Below are 19,746 nucleotides of genomic sequence, written 5' to 3'. Positions count from 1 at the left end.
CACATGTGAGGAAAACAAAAACACACACAAGGTAAATAACTCAATGGATTAATTGAGTTAAATGGATTAAATTCTCAGCCAAAAGCAATAACTTATGAAGTGAGTGATTTAAGACACAGAGATGAGGAGCGGTTGAAGCTCCTTCATATAATAAACAAGTAAATCAATGTGAACATTCTAGTTAGTGCTACATTCTGAGTGTTCATACAAAAAAAAGCTTTGTATTCCTTTTCTCACCATTGTAAAGTCTGAATAACTTACATTGAAATGTAAACAAAATTTTAAGATTAAATATTAGCCAAAACATTGATGGATTATTAGTATTTTACAAAGAATTGCATAGTTACGTGAAATAGTACAACTGAGGAAGAATTCTTAAATACCACAGTAAAACTACACTTAAAATATTAACTATATTTGTCTCTACAATATGTAAGATGCATATACAATATTTACCTTACAAACGAAATAAATTTTGAATTGACAACAATAGAAAACAGGTTTAGGAATAGAGATCATAAAACATGGGAACATAAAGAAAGGACTCATTGTTATTATAGCATAAGTACAGAATTTGAGGTTTGGGATATTTATATGAAGAACAAAACTTCAAACAATCTGTCTCCTCAAATATACAAGGAAGTATATTTTCTCTTAGAAGAATGAAACCAACAAAAATTCACATGAATATTTATTAATAATGAAAAGTACATGTAATTATAATTTAAGAATACCTGTAAAGTAGTATATATTATTCTGGGTATGGGAAAAAGAAGAATGTGAACATTCCTTGGATTACACAGAGAAAAATAAATATTTAACACAGTTAAATGATTTGTACTTCTGGTTAAATCATTCCCACAGATGAAATATGAACAGATAAATGCAGAAGACAATGTTTCCACAGTGAAGCAATTTGTCCTGCTGGGATTCTCTGACTTTCCATACCTCCAAGGGTTTCTATTTGGGGTATTCTCTATTGTGTATATAATTATCCTAATTGGAAACAGCCTCATAGTCATAATAACAAGACTTGACCCTACACTACAGAAACCCATGTATTTTTTCCTGGCAAATTTTTCTTCCCTAGAAATCTGTTATGTATCAGTCACTCTCCCAAGAATTCTGTTCAGTATTTGCACTCGGAATAGGAGCATTTCTCTGCTGGACTGTGCTATTCAAATGTGCTTCTTCCTTGTACTGGGAGCCACTGAGTGTTTCCTCCTGGCTGTGATGTCCTATGACCGCTACATGGCCATCTGCAACCCTCTGCACTATCCTTTAGTCATGAACCCCCAAAAATGCATCCAGCTGGCTGCTGTCTCCTGGATCAGTGGAATGCCAATCCAGATAGGACAGACCTCTCAAATATTCTCTCTGCAGTTCTGTAATTCAAACCAAATTGACCACTTCTTCTGTGACATACCCCCAGTTATCAAACTAGCCTGTGGGGACACTTCTGTGCATGAGCTTTCTGTGTTTATAGTATCTATGTTGTTTGCTGCAATTCCTTTTATGTTGGTACTTGCTTCTTACAGCAAAATCATTTCCACCATTCTGAGGCTGCCAACAGCCACAGGGCGTGGTAAGGCATTCTCCACATGTTCTTCCCACCTCCTGGTTGTGGTTTTATTTTATGGATCAGCAACCATTACCTATTTAAGACCAAAATCTAATCATTCTGCAGGAATTGACAGACTGTTCTCTCTTTTCTACACAATCGTGACTCCCATGTTCAATCCAGTGATATACAGTTTTAGGAACAAGGATGTGATTGCAGCATTGAGAAAATTATTATTTAAAACATAGTACCGTGTTTTCAATTGGAATTGTTTTATCTTCTCATCTTGTAGTTACCATAGCAACATTTCATCTGTATACATTTTCACTTTGAGGAAGCAATTATTTTCTTCATTTAATGCACTTTGTTACATTTAAATATTAGCCTGAAATTTTACCTGGAAAGCATGTGGATGCTTCTATAATAACCAAAGAGGAAGTAAGTATGCTTAGAGTTGTTTTCATAATAATTCCCCGTGATAGCCCATGGTATAACATGACATTCCTATATGGCTCTAATTGTTACATTTTACACAGATTTCTTCCTCTTTTGGTGGTGTGAAACCAAATTAGTTTACTTTTAAATATTTCGTCTCTATCTTAATTTCATTCCAAACAGCTATTTGTACGCATCCTCCTATTCATAAAAACTCTGAGTCAAATAGAAGGAAAGTGTTTCAAGTTGTTTCAGGATTGCCTGAAGTCCACACAACTGCATTGCATTCATTAATATAATTTGTTAAATTTTTCTAAAGCATTTAAAATTGCAAAATCTTTTTAGTGGCATTATTATGGAAAATGAGCATCCATCAAAAGAATCACAAATGTCCACATATATATTACAAAGTTCTCAAATCAGCAACTCATTTTGACTTGTACTGAGTTACATTTTCATTCCTCTAAAAATTATTCCATTCTCTAGCTTCAGGTGAAAGAGTACACTTGTATCCAAGGTGATGTTCTTCATCAACCCATTTGCTTCCTCCAACATCTAAAATAATGTATAATATTTATTTATGCATCATATATGGGTATTTCTGTATCTTATTCATTAAAATAAATATTTATATATCCTTTATCAATTACTCATATTTTTTCTGAATTTGGCATATGTTCTATGAGAAAGACTGTGCTAATGATTATTTGAAAAATAAACACGATGATTATGGTGGAAAAGCTTGTGTTAATGGCATTATATGGAATTTTGTGAAACATGAATAACAATAATACCATTTCATGAATATACTGCTGTTCCAGGAGACACGTAACTGAATTTTCATTTTATCTTAAGTAGAATGTTGACTACTTAAATACCTCTTAACTACTTTTTCCATGGGATATAATCTCATATGGAGCATTAGTGAATAATTTGTGTTAGTTGGAGTTCCATCAAATGAACGCCATAAAAAAGTCATCACATTTCATTGAAATACTGCAACAGACAAGATAAATGTCACCATGAGATGCCCACCTCCTAATTTCAGAAAACTTTAACTACATCAACTTATTTGAGAAAGGGAACTTTGGCGTTATGATTGTGATTTTAAAACTTGGGATAGGAAGATTATTCAGGTGGCTTGTCCTATCATGTGAACCATTAAAAGAGATAGCAAGAAATAAGGGTGGGTTGGAACAGCAATAAAAGCCAGCAAACAAGCACAGGAAATACTCAGCTGGCTTAGTAAGATTTATATGTCAACTTGCCTTTATAGTGTGTGCTCAGATATTTTGTCAAACATTATTATGGTTGCTCGTGTGTGGATGGTCAGAAGAAAATATTCAAGTTAACAAACTGAGAAGCACACCTCCGACCCTAGTATAGGAAGGCTTTGAGAGCCTTATCCAGTCAGTTCAAGGTCTCTATAGAATGTGTCTAAACCTCCACTGAATGTTTGAGGAACTGGCTGCCTGAATCCCAGTGAACCAGAACCTTAGCTTTGTTTTTAACTTTGCATCTGCACTGAGGCATGAACATGTGTTGAGTCTCAAGCCTGTTGAAATTTGAACACAAATACACCTTCAGTTATTTTGGTTCTGAGGCCTTGGACATTCTGTTGAAGTGAAACAATTTGCTCTCCTTGATCCCAGCTACCTATGAACATTAAGGAATACATGGATTTCCAGCCTCCATTATCACATTGACAATGACTATGAATTGATCTTATTTATGAAATTAATATGATAGTATTATATGTAATTCATATTATTTACAATATCTGTATTCCATATATGTTTGCATATTGTGTATAGTATATTTCAGGAAGTTGAGTTAATGATGAGAACTTGTATTACTAATGGGAAAGTCTGTGCCATTATCAGAAAGATCTTTGGTATAAAATGATTTTGAATAAATCTTTCAGTCTTTTCTAAGAGCACCAAGTTCCATAGGAAAATTCACTGAGCTCATCCTTCAATTATTCCAAAATATTGTTGATGAAGATGAGTTTTACTTTTGATCTTCCATGTGAATCTTGAAATAATTTAAATATCAAGAGTTATAATTTTAATTATTTGAACTATTTTCTTTTTTTATTTTTTACATTTACTTACATGTGTATACATTCTTTGAGCCACCTCTCACACCCTGTCCTTTTTCTGGGCAGAACCTGTCCTCCCCTCTTGTTCTCAGATTTTGTTGAAGAGTAAACATGAGAGATAATAAGAAAGACATTGCATTTTTGCTAGTTTGAGATAAAGACAGCTGTACAGAGAGATTCCTAGTGTTGCTTCCATGAACTATTTTCCAAGAACCTCCAGAATAAGGGTTTCATTTTGGTATTCCAAGTTATCATATAAAGAACCCCATTAAAAAAGAAATCAAAAAATGCTTACTCAAATGAACATTAGCAATATTTCTATTATAACTACTAATGTGTTTTTAGACAAAAAACACATTGACAATAACCCTGTTGAGTACTAGCTAGGTGTTCTTTAAAACCAGCATGACTAAAGTCCTTCCATTTCCCTAATGATATTGAACATGTTTTTATGTATTTATTGGCCATTTGTATTAAATAGTTGAAAGACATTTCTTCAGTTCTTTGCTCAATTACTCATTTACTGATTGGACCATTTATTCTTTTGGTATGTCATTTTGAGTTATTTTTATAGTCTAAATATTAATCCCTGGCTGAGGAATAGCTGGCAAAGATTTTCTCCCACTATATAAACTCTCTTCACTCTCTTGGTTTCTTTGCTATACAGCATGTTTGAGTATGATGCAACCCCATTGATCAACTCTGTTATTATCACATACAAAGTGGTGTGTTGTTTAGAAATTAAGAAGAATGAAATCACATCATTTTTAGGGCATAAATGGAGCTCATCATGTTAATCAAAATAATTAAGATGGAAGGACAAGTATCACAGGTTTTCTATCATTGGTGAATTCTAAAAGAATTATGAAATTAGAGAAACTAGAGCCATTATATAAAATGCTTAACAGTCCAAAATAAAATTGGGAAGGGGATCAGTGTGTGTGTGGAAGAGAATACGTGTCAGTAGTAGGAGGGATAAACACTCTCAAATACCTTACACACTCTCATGAAAATGTCACAATGAAATCCACTATTTTCTACAATTAATATACTGCAGAAAGTCCTTGAATTGTCAGCAATACCATTAAAATGCATTTGAAAATCCTGAATGTGTGTAAAATTATGAACCTGGCCACGTACAGAACAGCTCCTTTCTTTCCAAGTAGATTGTGTCGTTATTAGCCGGGCTTTCGTGGTACAATATATTAGTTTGTGTAGATCTGCAAGTGAAACACACTAATTTACATGCAAATCTGTGGTAAAGTACATTTACCACTCAGCATTGAATCCACAAGGTAATCTGTTTCATTTATTTCTTAGTAGATTAATATCTGCAAAATTTATTTTCAATATATTTATTACCATATATTAAGAGCACAAAAGGTTTTCATTGTGATATTTTCATACATTCTTTATGTAATATATTTGGATCATTTTTACCCTCTGTAATACTCTTTAATTCTTATCCTTCCTCCTGAGCATTTTATATTTATAATTTCAATGAGTTTCACTATTCTCTTTTCATACATTCATGTAACATACTTTGACAAATTCACTTGCATCATCCTCTCATTTCACCCTCCCTACTCTGACTGGCTTTCCTCCACCTCCAAATTGTCCCTTTTAACATTCATATCGTTTTAGAATTTTTTTAGGTCTAGAGTACACATTTGAGAGCAAACATGTGACATTACTCTGTCTGAGTCTGGCCTATTTCTAGTAACATGATCATCTTCAGTTCCATCTATTTTCCTCTATAAAATGTAATTTCATTTTTGATAGCTGAACAATATTCCATTTTCTTTATCCAAATTTTTTATCCATTCATCATTTAGTGAGTATGCAGAGTGATTCAGAATTAAAAGACACTATAGATCAAATATACTTAACAGACATCTAAAGAATATTCTACTCATCAGTCACAGAATACACATTCTTCTTAGCGCCCCAAAGAACTTTCTTCAATACAGACAGTATTCAGGACATAAAACAAGTCTACAAAATACAATAGAATTGAAATAATTTCCTGTATATTGTCAGACCACATCAGAATAAACCTAGAAATCAACCATCAAGGGAAATGACAGACAAGTTCAAACATATGGACATGGAGCAATTCCCATTTGAATGACCAGTAGGTCATTGAAGAAATGTGGTGAGTAATAAAAACATTCCTAGATTCAAACAAAAATGAAAAATCAGTCATTCCTCATTATCAAAACACTAAAGAAGGATTTTATCCAAACATAAGAAATACATATGATAAACATATCATGTATCATACCAAACACAGAAAACCTAAAAAGATTCCCTTTAATGTCAGGAGCAAGACAAGCATATCCACTCCTTCCACTCAGTATAGTAACTGAATTCTTATCAAGAGCAATAGAGCATGAGAAAGAACTGAAAGGGATATAAATAGGAAAGGAATAAGTCAAATTATCCCTATTTATAGATGATATAATACTATACTTAAATGACCCTAAAGACTCCATACACAAACACATACACACACACACACACACACACACACACACACACACACACACATACACAAAACCCTCTAGGCTCTGATAAAAAAAGTTTCAGTCAATTGTCAAGATCAAAAATCAACATACAAAATCAGTATATTTTCTATATACCAACAACAAACAGAGATGTCAGAGCACATCACTATTAATGAAAAAGCTTTGGTTACCACAAAGATAAAAAAGAAAATGTATTGTGCTAAGCATTTTGAAAAGGAAACAGTTTTGTCTTTTACAACTTGATTCACCAGCATCTTAAGAGCAAGGTTGGCACATCAGAAAACTAAAAAAGAGAGGTGACCGTGGAAAAAGTACATGGAGAAGTGCAATTTGGGGTTACTTTCAATTATGAGAGTCGTCCCAATATTCACTACCACAGTGACATTGTAGATGGTCAGGAAAATCAAGAAAGTGGGGCTTGGAACTTGGAGAAGTGTGAGAAGCCCATGGCATTGAACGATACTCTGTTTCTACCTGACAGTACCAGGGGTTTGTCAGAATATGAAAGTTAGTCCTGAAAATGAATACAATAAAGGAAAGTTAGGACATCGTAACTTTGGTTCATTTCCCTCACAGAGCATGGTAGATTAAATAAAACTTCACTTTCACTTGATGTATATGATATGAGATAATTGTCTAAAATCTTAAAGTACTGTAACTTTTAATTTTTTTAATGAAAAATACAATTACTGAGTTAACTTTTAAATTCTCAAATATAATTTTTATTGTTGTACCAGGTGGGGGTACACTGTGGCATTTACAACAGTTCTTACAATGTGTCAAATATATAAAACTTGAATTTACCCCCTGCACCATTCTCCTTTATCCCCTTCTCCCCCCATTTCTGGGACAGTTTCAACAGTTCTCATTTTTCCATTTATATACATGTGTACACAATATTTGCACCATATTCACCCTCCCATCTCCTTCCCTCTCCCACTAGTACCAAGCCCAGGCAGGACCTGTTCTGCCCTCTTGTTCTCCTATTTTGTAAAAGAAAAACAAAATGACACTTTTGTGTGTTTAAGATAGCTATACAGGGAGTTTCCTCGTGATGCTCCCATTTATATATGTATTACGGCCCAATTTGGTTCATCTCCTCTATTTTTCTTCTTTCTACCTTAGTCCCTTTCTTATGATAGCTTTAACCAGTTTAATTAATATTTGAAAAATTGGAAACTATGACTAATGTATTTATTTTTAAATTATTTGCCAAAATTCTTTCAGCTCTCATCAAACAGTAGAAGTTCCAAAATGATTAGTCAAACTTATACAATAACTGATTATCTCAGTCCTGTAATCAGTAATGTCCAAAATTTCCAAACTACATTTTTTATCATGATATTCTGCCTTTATTCTTAATTCCTGGATACCCCACTCAGGAGTATCTAACTATAGTAAAGTCTTGACTACATTTCTTGCTCTTTCTCTCTCTCTCACTCTCTCTCTTTCTTTCTCTCTCCCTCTCCCTATATATCTCTTATCTCTTCCTTCCAGACATCTAGTATATTTATTCTGTCCAAATTTTCATTGTGAAGGAGAGGCACTTTTATCTGCTGTCTGTACTAATAAATCTGATTCCAAATATATCATAATTACTTTTTTCAGAGGTTATTCATATCACCATAGGCTGTTCTAAGTATTAATTTAGCACATTGCCATGCAGATGATAAAATTCAAACAGATAGTAAAGATATTCTAGTTTACTTCTTTATTCTAGTATTGCCCAAAAAGTCAAAGAAACTTGACTTTCCCAATTACATGTTAGATAAATACCAATCCGCATATTTATGTCTATACCTCTTATCCTCACACTTCTAACCATATTTCCTTTCCTCTAACCTTGACTCTGATTCATGCTCTGGAATGTACTAACATGTGTTCTTTACTAATAATCATACTTTCAATAACCAAACTAGGAATTCTAAATTATTAGAAATAATACAATGGCAATATATGTGCTACAGAGAGATTCTAAAAGGTAACATTAAGGGAAACACTATAGAATAGAATTTAGGGAAATTTCCTAACCAGGAAGAAACAAACTATAGTGAAGTCTATAACAGAAACTTCCTGTTCCTAAGATAGTTTTTCTATTTGTCTGTCTTTCTGCCTTGGTCTCTCTTTATCTCACTCTTTTTTTCTCTTTGGCTGTATTAATCTCTAAATACCTCTTTTGTTTTTCTTCATAACACTAGGATATTCAATATGTCTATATATTACTTGTGAGGGAAAAGAGTGAACATTTTATGATATACAGCATTGTGAAATATTTCCTAAGAAAATAGCAATAAAAAAGAATTGTTATATTCCTCTCATTGTTACCTACCCCAAACCTCTCAGATCCTACCTTACTAGGAATATTTTTCTGTTTTTTTTCTGTTAAAACTGTCTCTGGTCATGCAACCTAGCAAATCATTTTCAAATAGTCTGTCATTAAACTTGCTAAAATATATGCAAAACTAAGAAATTCTATGGCCCTATATGTTCTAATATTCATAAATTTGGGTTTAAGAGCAACTTTGAAAGAAAATTCATCAGGAAGTCAGAAATTCTATTAGTCATATTTTATAATAACATATACTATTAACCTAACTCATTTAAAATGAATATTAAAGTAAGTTTATGTTAATATAATGGGTCTTGTGATCCAAATGTTATTAGTGAGTTGTTTGTATAAGGTTATATAACTTTGCATTTTTCCCTCAAAATTCCTTGCAATTTTGCTTCCTGTTTTATGGTCTTAATAAAAACTTGTTAACTTTTATTTTTTTCATTAGTTTATCTTATGTCAATATGTTTCATACATTATTCTGTTCCATATCATGTGCTTCCAAAAACTTGCAAAACCCAAACAATAGATATTACCCAAATGCTTAGTGCTTTTCTCTTCCTGTTTTGCATGGTACCGTTGCTTAGGAGTTTAGCTGAACCAGGCTCTTTAGCACAACCCTTTAGAGAAAGTATCATTCCTGTTCCTTGCTTGTTCATATCTGTTCTTTAGGAATTTTATAGTTTCAAAAGATCAGTTTCTTCACTGTCAAGTTTTTTTTCCAACTGAAATTAATGTCAATCTTTCTTGTGAACCATAAAATAAACTTGTTAATATTAAATTTAGGGTCTCTCCTTGATTAGAGTGATATTTGCATTCTTTTGTCTATAATTACCACCTTGGGGAGAGAACACTAGGGACTAGCCTATTGCACCATTCTCTAGGGGTCACAATGAGAACAATTAAAATTAAATCACCATATCTAATACAACCATTTTGATAATCACATATATTTTAATTAAAATGGATAAAATGTAAATCTCATGGGATGCTTTGTGACATTTTAATTCATGCATACAAGGTGTAAAAATAAGATTAGGGTAATCGGCATCTGTATCATCATATATATTTATCAATCCTTTGTGTTAGAAACATTCAAAATACACTGTAATAATTATTTTGAAATATTAAATTAATTCTTATCAACCATAGTTATTCAATCTGGCTAGAGAACTAGAAGAGGAATTTATATTATCCAAATACATTCCTTTACCTATTACCCATCCTCTCTCCAATTCCATGTTCCCCACACACTGTCCAAGTTCTGTTACTCACTCTTATGTTCTCTACTTCTACAAGGTCAACATTTTAGCTTCCACATACAGGAGGGAACCTGCAATATTTTTTTCTGTCAATGGATTGCTAGATTTAACATCATTGATGCCAATGGAAGACTTTTACTTTTGTGGCATCATAGTAACCCATTTTGTATAATATATAATATAATAGCAAGTTATATGTAAAATATGATATTATATAATTAATATATATTTTTTAATACTAAGTATGGATTATGACATGATATATAATTTTATAGTACATATATAATTATAACTGATCCTAATTATGGAGGTGAAAGACCTCTACAATGAAAACTATAAAACAATGAAGAAATAAATTAAAGAAGACACTAGAAGATGGAAAGACTTCCCTGTTCATAGATCTGCAAATTTGATATTGTCAAAATGGCTATCTTACAGAAAGAAATTTTCTGATTTAAATGAAATCCTCATCAAAACTTCAATGAAATTTCTCACAAAAATAGAAAAAAGTAATACAATAATTAAACAATAAAGAACCCTATCATCCAAAGAAATCATGAGCAAAAGGAGGAAGATGGGAGATATCACATTAAATTACACCACAGAGTCATAATAAGAAATACAGCATGGTACTTCCTTTAAGAACGGTCCATCATGTAACTCATAATGCTTTATTAATTTACATTGCCATCAACGGCCTGAGAATTCTCCTTATTTCTGGCCTCTCCAGCACTTGTTACTCTTTTTCTTTTTGATAATAGCCATTCTAAATGTTTGAAAAAATATTTCATTGTGGCTTTGATTAGAAATTTTCTGATACTAAGGGACTTTGGCATCTACACATTGCTGGCCATTTTATATTCTTCTGGAAAACCTGTATTCAAATCATTTGCTCATTTCTCAAAATCAGATTTTTAAAAATTTTTCCTACTGTTAAGTTGGTTTTATTATTGATAATTATCCTTAATTACATGAGTGGTTTGCAATTTTTTCTCTCATTCAGCATGTTGTCTCTTCACTCTGTTTTTCATTGCCTTTGTCGTGTGTGTGATTTTTACTTTTTATTTAATTACATTTGTCATTTTTTCTTTTGTTTCCTGTGCTTTTTGGGTCATATAGAAATGTTACCCATGTCAATATGATAAAGCTTGTCCATTACATTTTCTTCTATGAACTTCATTGTTTTAATTCTTAAATTTAAGTTTTTCATGAATTTTCTTGAATTTATATATGGAGAGATATCAGTCTAGTTATTTTTTTTTAATTCTAGAGGTGCATTTCTTGTTCCTCAAGGACATTTATTAAACAGGTCTTCCTTTTCTTCTTGCTGTCCTTGCACAAAATCAATGGTTATAAATATGTTTGTTTATTAATATGTACTCTCTTGTAGCCAATTTGTTTAGGTATTATTTTTGCTTTCAGTACTATTCTGCTTTAGTTTCTCTGACTTTGGAGTATGTTTTTAGGACAAGTATTGTAACGCTTATGGTTTTGCTCTTTCAGTAAGAACTGCATTGACTACTTCACATCTTCTGTGATTGGATACAAATTGCAGTAAGACTTTGTTCCCTTATTTCTGTGAGGAATGTCATTTTTATTTTAATGAGGATTGCACTGAATCCATAGATCTCAATTAGAAGGATGGACATTTGTATCAATATATTAATTAATACAATCCATATAAATTGAATGTCTTCACATTTTTGTTTCCTCTTTATTTGTATTTTGTAATTCTTGTTATACAAGTCATTCATTACTTCTAGCTATTTCAAGTAATGATACTTTTTTTATTTGTTCATTCCTAGTACACAAGATAATCACTGATTTGTGTATATAGACTTTGTATTATGAAAATTATTGAATTCCTTTATACATTCTAACTTTTGTATGTGGATTCTTCTGGTTTTTCTATTAAAAAAAACACATGCTGTCTAGAAATAGATAGCTTGAGCTTCTCCTTTCCTATTTTGATGCCTTTGATTTCATTCTTTTGTCAATGATTTGAATAAGATTTCAGCATTATATCAAACTATGTTGTTAAAAATGCACATTCTTTCTATGTTCATGATTTTAGAGAAAATTATTTCAGTTTTACCCTTTATAGCATCAGGTGTGCTGAATATCTCATAAGTGCACTTCACCATGTTGAGATATATTCCTTCTACAACAACTTTGAGGTATTTTTTATCATGAAAGAGCATTGAATTATGTCAAATGCTTTCTCAACATCTGTAGAGACATACACATTTCTGTTCCTTTTCTGCTGATGTGCTGTTAGACTTTTTATGTTGACCCAACATTGCATCCCTAGAAAAAATCCAACTTGACCATGGTATATAATCTTTTTATGTACTATGGAATCACATTTGCTATTTCACTTCTTTTTGAAACTTTTGAGAGTTGCTTTGTTGAAAAATGTATGGTCTGTTATGGAGAATATTCCTTGTGCTGACAAGAATGTTCACTATTCAGTTGGTTTATTAAATATTCTGGAAAAGTTTGTAAAGGCAACTTGCTCTATTTTATCATTTACTTTAGAATGGGGTACTCTGATAAACTCTTGTGAAGGTATAATAATACAACTATTATTAAAACAGTAAAGAACTTACTCAAAAATAAGGTAGTAATTATGGTAAAGACCTATAACTCCAGCACTCACTAGGAGGAGACAGGATAGTGAGTTCAAGTATAACCTGAACTACATTAACTCTGTCTCAAAAAAGGCACTAAAAGTAGAACAACCATATGAATGGCAATCCCACTATAAGATTAAACATGTCTACATATATCTACATATAGATAGATGTATATACAAAAACGAGAAATCAATGTGTAAAGTGACATCTATATTCATTTTTGCAGCATATTCATAATATTCAAGATATGGAATCAACCTTCATCCATTGATGGATGAGTAGGTAAAGAAATGTGATGATCATGCATATGTGTGTATATACATACATGTAAATGGATTGTTATTTAGCTATAAAAAGAATGAAATTGTCATTTTTAGTAATATGAATGGAACTGTAGGAAATTATATTAACTTAAGTAAGCCTGGAACAGAAAGAAAAATACATTAGGCTATTATCTGTACAGGGAAGAAAAAAATGTGATCCTTTGCTAGTATAGAACAGTGGTTACCAGAGTCTAAGAACAGTGTAGAGAAGTGGGGATTGGATGGCACACAGGAGTACAATTGAATAATAAGAATGACTTCTTTTTGTGATAATAGGTATAAAACCCAGAGACTCATGCTTTCTAGGCAAGTGAATTATGATTGAAGTATGCCACCCATTCCAAAGGAATAATTTTTAATGCTACGTAGCATAGTAGTACAAATATACTTAAAAATAATTAATGAATATTTCACAGTAGCTAGTGGAAAGGATTTTGAATGTTTCCAACAAAAAGAAAATTCAAATATATGAGGTAGTGCACACCAATTATCCTAATCTGGTCATTGTAGTTTCCATAGTCATGCTGAAATGTCACAAATTATACGATAAGAGCATATAATTGCTGTTGGTCAATTAAAATATATACACATATAATTTAAAATAGTATTGCATGAGAGAAATGTGATCATTTCAATTGCTAATTTTGTGATCTCTAGAGAATGGAGCAGTAGACAGTCTAGGGTTCCAGTCTACAAGATTGTAAGTATCGATGTAAGAATGCCTCCCAGCCAGAAGAGATCCTAACTTTACCATCAGCAGGTTAGTTTCCAGAGTCTAAAGAAAGATCATCATTAATGTCAGAAAAGAACTTGGGAGAAAGGTAGCTTACTTCTTTAGAACTAGTGTTATTGTGCAACAACCGATACAGTGCTAGAAGTGTAGGGATCAGGGCTCTAAACCTGGATGTGTAGAATGTTTTGCAACTTCAGTTCACTAGAAAATACAAAATGTCCCCATCTTCATTTTTCATCACTAGAAAAGAAGGGAAAGTAAAATAGCTTTATAATATCTCTATGTTTTTATTCCTTTGGGAAATTTGGAAAGACTGTAAAGAAGAAATACCTGAGTTGAAGGGAATGTTGTCTGGAAAAAAAATAAGGATTAATTTGAAATCAAACTGACTGGGTAAGACAGAGAAACAGATTAAAGTTCAGAATATAATTAATTATGTAGGAAAATATTGTGCACAGTTTTTGACACTGGCACTGAGTGAATATATAATATAAACATTAATTTGCTTTAGACATTTCTGATTTTTGTTACTGACTACATGGCTGTCATAATCTGGCATAACATTCAGGTAATACTTAATGAACTGATGTTGTAAAATAAGAGCTGAAAATATAAGTGAAGAATTAATTTAAAACAAACATAAATCTACATTCTCATTTTCTTATACCTGAAAGCACTAAAATTAACATGAAAACTTAAATTTTAGCTCAATAATTGTACTGTTCTTGTGAAAATTTCACGATATTTATATTTTATGACTTTAGACATGCACTTTTTGTGAGATAATAAGTTTCTCACTTCTGAGGGTGATATAAATTTCATCCTCCAAGGTATACAGAAAGACAAAAATCATAGATTCACGTGTTCTCAGCTCTTTATTGTCTATTTTCAGGGCTTTTGTATTCTGACAATCTGAAACCATGTTGCTGTTAGATACAAATAATAGTGGTGCCAGATTCATCATGCTGGGCTCCTCAGATTACTCAAAACTGTAAGTCCCACTCTTCTTAATTTTTCTGGCCATCTAACAGTGTCACTGTGTTGGGGAATATTTTGATGATTGTCACAGTCAAAATTAACCCCAAACTGTACACCTTATATACTACTCAGCCACCTCTGCCTTGTGGATTTCTGCTATTTCTCCACCATTGTTCCCAGGATGCTGGTGAATCTAATTGCAAAAGACAGAATTGTTTCCTTTATAGGATACATTGTACTGTACCTTTTCTTTTGTACCTTTGTGGTAACTTAAGCCTTTTTAATAGTAAAAATATCCTATGACCATGTGGTGGCCATCTGCAACCATCTGCTCTACACAGTTGTCATGTCCCAGAAGTTCTGTGTCATGCTGGTGCATGTGTCACATGGGGGGAGGTGTGTTCCTTGATTTTGACATGCTCTGCTCTACAGTTATCTTTCCATGGTATCAATGCCATCGATCACTTTTTCTGTGAGTTCTCCTCTCAGCTCTCCCTCTCTTGCTCTGATACTTTTGTCAAACACTTACTGTTCATTTTTGCCACAGTAAATGCTGTTGGTACACTGCTCATCATTCTCTTCTCATATGTTGTTGTTTTTGTTACCATCAGCAGAATGGTTCACACCTGTCTACCATTACCATCTTACATGGCACCATCCTGTTCTTGTACTGTGTGCCCAACTCCAAAACCTCCAGGCTCATAATGAAGGTGGCTTCTGTATTTTATGCAGTGGTGATTCCCACATTGAACTCCCTGATCTATAGTCTAAGAAATAAGTATGTCAAGGATATAGTCAGCAAAATATTTGATATTAAAATATATTTTGAGCATCATTATGATGGTGTTTGTCTTTCACATATGAATAAAGCATTTCATTAAGTTTGATGTAAAGTAATAGAGTTAATATTTTGTAATAGAATAGTTGTGTATGTTATTTTTAAGACATTAACCTTGACTATCAGCAAAATCTCTGATCTTTAACATTTAATCTAAAAATCCAAATAACATACTTTAGTTTAGAATCCGATTGTAAAAATTGGAAGATAATCATGATGAATACCTTAAGTAATTCTGTAAATATTCTATACCTCTGTCTTATAAGAGACCTGAATTTGATTAGGCTTCTAAAACCCATGAATTTTTATTATAAGAGAACAGATATCACTTAAGATATGACATGATTTTTGTCCACAATGATGAAAAATTAATATTGACATCATGCCAATGAAGTATGTGGTCATTGCTAAGATGGGAAATAATGACCACAGAATAAGAAAGTTCAATTCCACTATAGAGCTTTTGACATAATTTTGACTTGAGGAAAGAAATTATATGAACTTGGCCCTGGAAAAGAGAAAGATCTGAATATGTAGAGATCCATTTCCGTGAAGAAGGACCTTTATTTGGGGGGAAATCATCATAAATGAAATCAATGATTTTAAGAATGTTATACTGAGTCAAAAATGCAGTGAATATTTTGCTATGATAATGTGATAAAATATTGAATGCTTTGTCTGTATTTGTGTGTAGGTGTTTTGTAATGTATACATATTATTTGACACGAATAGCAATCTGAATAAGATTTGATCTACATCCTTAATACATTTTTCGAGAACCTCCAGTATGACAGTTTGTAATCAAAGATAAGACACAAAAATTTTTAGAAATGAAACATTTGACTTAATGTGCACCAGTGTAGTCAGTATTTCATGCTATTATTCTATTTATGAAAATATCAGAAATGATAACAATTCTTTAATAACTCCTTTTTCAGAACTTGGGTATAATCTATGAAACTTTCTCAAGAATAATCTCACTCACTTTAGAAGAGGGTTTGGAGTTTTCTTAAATGTTGAAATCTGTTGAGGTACAGAGAATCCCTCAAAATGGGATGAAAACTTCATATCACATGGGCAATTAAACTTACCAGATATTACTTCAGTAACTCAGATTTGTTGAAATATCTTGTTCACCATTTTTCTTCTCATTACTCAAGGAGTCCAGATAAAATTTTAAATGAGCATAAATATGATGGAATAAATAATTTTTCTATATTTTCTTAAAGGAGTTAGAATACAACTTGAAGAACAATTAAATGAAGGCTGAATAAAATTACTTGCATGTTGAAAATAGTTTGGGCTTATAGCCATTTTTATAGAGTGTATTTTATGTACGTTTCATATGATGAATCAATTAAACATTCATTCCAAATAGATTTTAGGTGTTACATATCTGAGGGACTGATTTCTCCATTGTATTGACATATATTTTCTGGGTATTCACAGCTTTATCTGTTACCTCTCATCTATCATATATCCAACTTCTAATTTTGGAAAATTTTGAAATTATTTATGTTTATTTTAAATAAAATCCATGATTTCGACTCCCAATCATTATAAATTTACTTTTAAAGCTTTATTTACATGTGCAATTTGTATAATGTTTCAGTTATCTGACAAAACATAAGATCATACATTTCAGTAACATAAATGAAGTTATAAAAACAAACATTGACAGAATTAGGTCAAACATTTAAGACCCAAGTTATATTCTACTAAATATTGACATATAATGTTATTTTTATTATTTCATGGTTCATTTGTTATACTTCATGTCTAACTTTGTTTCTCTTTCTTTTAGTTAGTTTGGATAAGGGTCTGTCAACCTCATTTATCCTTTCAGAGAACTAACATTTTGTTTCATTGATTCAGTACATTTTTCTTTTACTTTTCAGTTCATTAATTTATACTCTGATATCTATTATGTCTTTCTTTCTGTTTATTTTGACCTTGGTGTGGTCTTGGTTTTCTAAGATACTGAAGTGCATCTTTGGTTTCCACATTTGAGATATTTATGCTTTTTTGATGTAGACACTCATCACTATAAACTTTTTTTCTTTAGAACTGCATTTGTTGTATCCCAAAGGTTCTGGAAAGTTTTGTTTTTATTTTCATTTCATACAGAATTTTTAAAATTTCCTCCATGATTTATTCAATGACCTCCTGCTAATTCAAACTTGTATTGTTCAATTCCTATGTCTGTGTACTTTCTATAGATGTTCTTTCTAATTTTAGCTAATTATAATCTGAGAAATTATAATAAGCCATTTCTTTTTTTGTATGTGTTCTGATTTGCTTTACGATTTACAATGTAATCTATATTGGAGCAGGTTTCAGGGGCTTTTGAAAAGAATGTGTATTCTGCAGCTTTGGATCCACCAGCAGCTGTGGATATTTTATCTAAGGTTCATTTTTAATCTGAAGTTCCCTTTTTGATTTTTTTTGTTTGGATCCTCTATCTCATGATGAGAGTAGAGCATTGAAGTCAGTCACTACTGTTGCTTCCAGGCTTGTCTTTCCCTTTATGTCCAGAAGTATTTGTTTTATGAAATTGGGCATTGTTCAGTACATATGTACTTACAATCAAGATATCAATCAAGATATCTTCTTGATTGATTATGTCACTTGTTAATATGTAGTGACCTTCTTTTTTTCTCCCTATTAATTTTGACTTGTACTCCACTTTGTGAGATATAAGCATAACCACTTCTACTTTTCCATTACTTGGTATATCATTTTCCATCCTTTTACTTTCAGTCTGTGTGTCTTTGCCACTAACGTGTTTCCCAAAGGCACCAAATATTTGATTCACATTTTTTTAATCCAATGAGCCAGTCTGCCTCCTTTAATTAGAAAAGTAAGATTATTTATATTTAGAATCATTGTTAAAAATTATTTTCTGATTCCTCTATTTTTTTCTCATTGTTTGTCTGAAAAGTTGGCCAGTTGAGATAAACATGCTTGATACTTTCCTAATTCTCATTTGTCAATATCTTGCTTGTAAATTTGTTCTTTCCTGAGTGCTCTGTGTGACTCATTCTTCCTTAACTGTTTGTAGGATTCTTTTAAGTGTCTTTTTCAGTGCTTAGTCTGTAATCATGAAGTACTTTATACCCATTTTGAAAGGACTTTATTTCTCCAACAACTTTAAAGGACAACTTTGCTAGGTATAGTAGTCTTTGTTGGTCATTATTTACTCTCAGGGGCTTGAAGTATAACATTCTACAATCTTTACTTTTTAGAGTTCTGTTGAGAGGTCTTTAATTCTGGTGAGTTTTCCTTTGTCAGCAAGTTAGTAATTTTTTTCTTACAGCTTTCAGTATTTTCTTTATTCTACAGGTTTTTCCTCATCACGCTAATATAACATTGATAAGTTCATTTCTGCTTATGTGTATTTTGGATTCTAAATGCCTGTTGTACTTGGAGATCTATATCTTTTGCTAGATTTGGCAAAGTTTCAGCACTACCTATCATGGAGTATGTTTTCTATGCTTTAGTTTGTATCTGATCTCCTTCCTCTGTCCAATGGACTTTTAGGATTGGTCTCTTGATCATCATATGTCAGAATTTTTGAAAGTTCTAGTCATGCTTTGTCACATATTTTTTCTTTATTCTAAATATAAAATTTCCTCAACCATATCTTCATTCACTAAAAATCTTTCTTGTGTTTGCTATAGTTTATTTGTGATTTATTTGTGGTTCTCTATAATTTTTTTAAGTTACTTAGCTCTACTGAGGTCCCACAATGTCTTTGCTCACACAGGACATGGATGGAGAATTCCTAGGTTTGCCACATTAACAGGCCTGCTGCCTCCAAGCCACAGCAGATCCCCAAAAGAATCAGAATGCCACACCATTCCCTTTTAGCTTCCAGTCAACAGTCTCACAGGCAGAGGTGTACACTTCTTGAATGAAGGCTGTCTTTAATGCATCCTAGAGAATGTATTTCAGAATTCCTAACATCTGCTCAGATTTCATTTTTCTCCATGGACACGAAATTACCCATTTTCAGGATT

At 32.1% G+C, this 19,746-nt stretch overlaps 1 protein-coding gene and 1 pseudogene across 1 annotated transcript; both read left to right on the top strand.

Moving 5' to 3' along the window:
- The first annotated feature begins 864 nt into the window (after positions 1–864).
- Positions 865–1,809, top strand: LOC109676780 (olfactory receptor 10AG1-like). Its single transcript, XM_020153049.2, has one exon. It carries the CDS (start codon positions 865–867, stop codon positions 1,807–1,809), a length of 945 nt encoding a protein of 314 aa, XP_020008638.2.
- A 13,022-nt stretch (positions 1,810–14,831) lies between these two features.
- Positions 14,832–15,770, top strand: LOC141423413 (olfactory receptor 5D18-like; annotated as a pseudogene).
- The last annotated feature ends 3,976 nt before the right edge of the window (positions 15,771–19,746 follow it).

Source organism: Castor canadensis, chromosome 1 (assembly GCF_047511655.1).
Source record: "Castor canadensis chromosome 1, mCasCan1.hap1v2, whole genome shotgun sequence".
NCBI classification, from domain to species: Eukaryota; Metazoa; Chordata; class Mammalia; order Rodentia; family Castoridae; genus Castor; species Castor canadensis.
The sequence above is the reverse complement of the archived record's forward strand: the minus strand, read 5'-3'. Positions and strand labels throughout refer to the sequence as shown.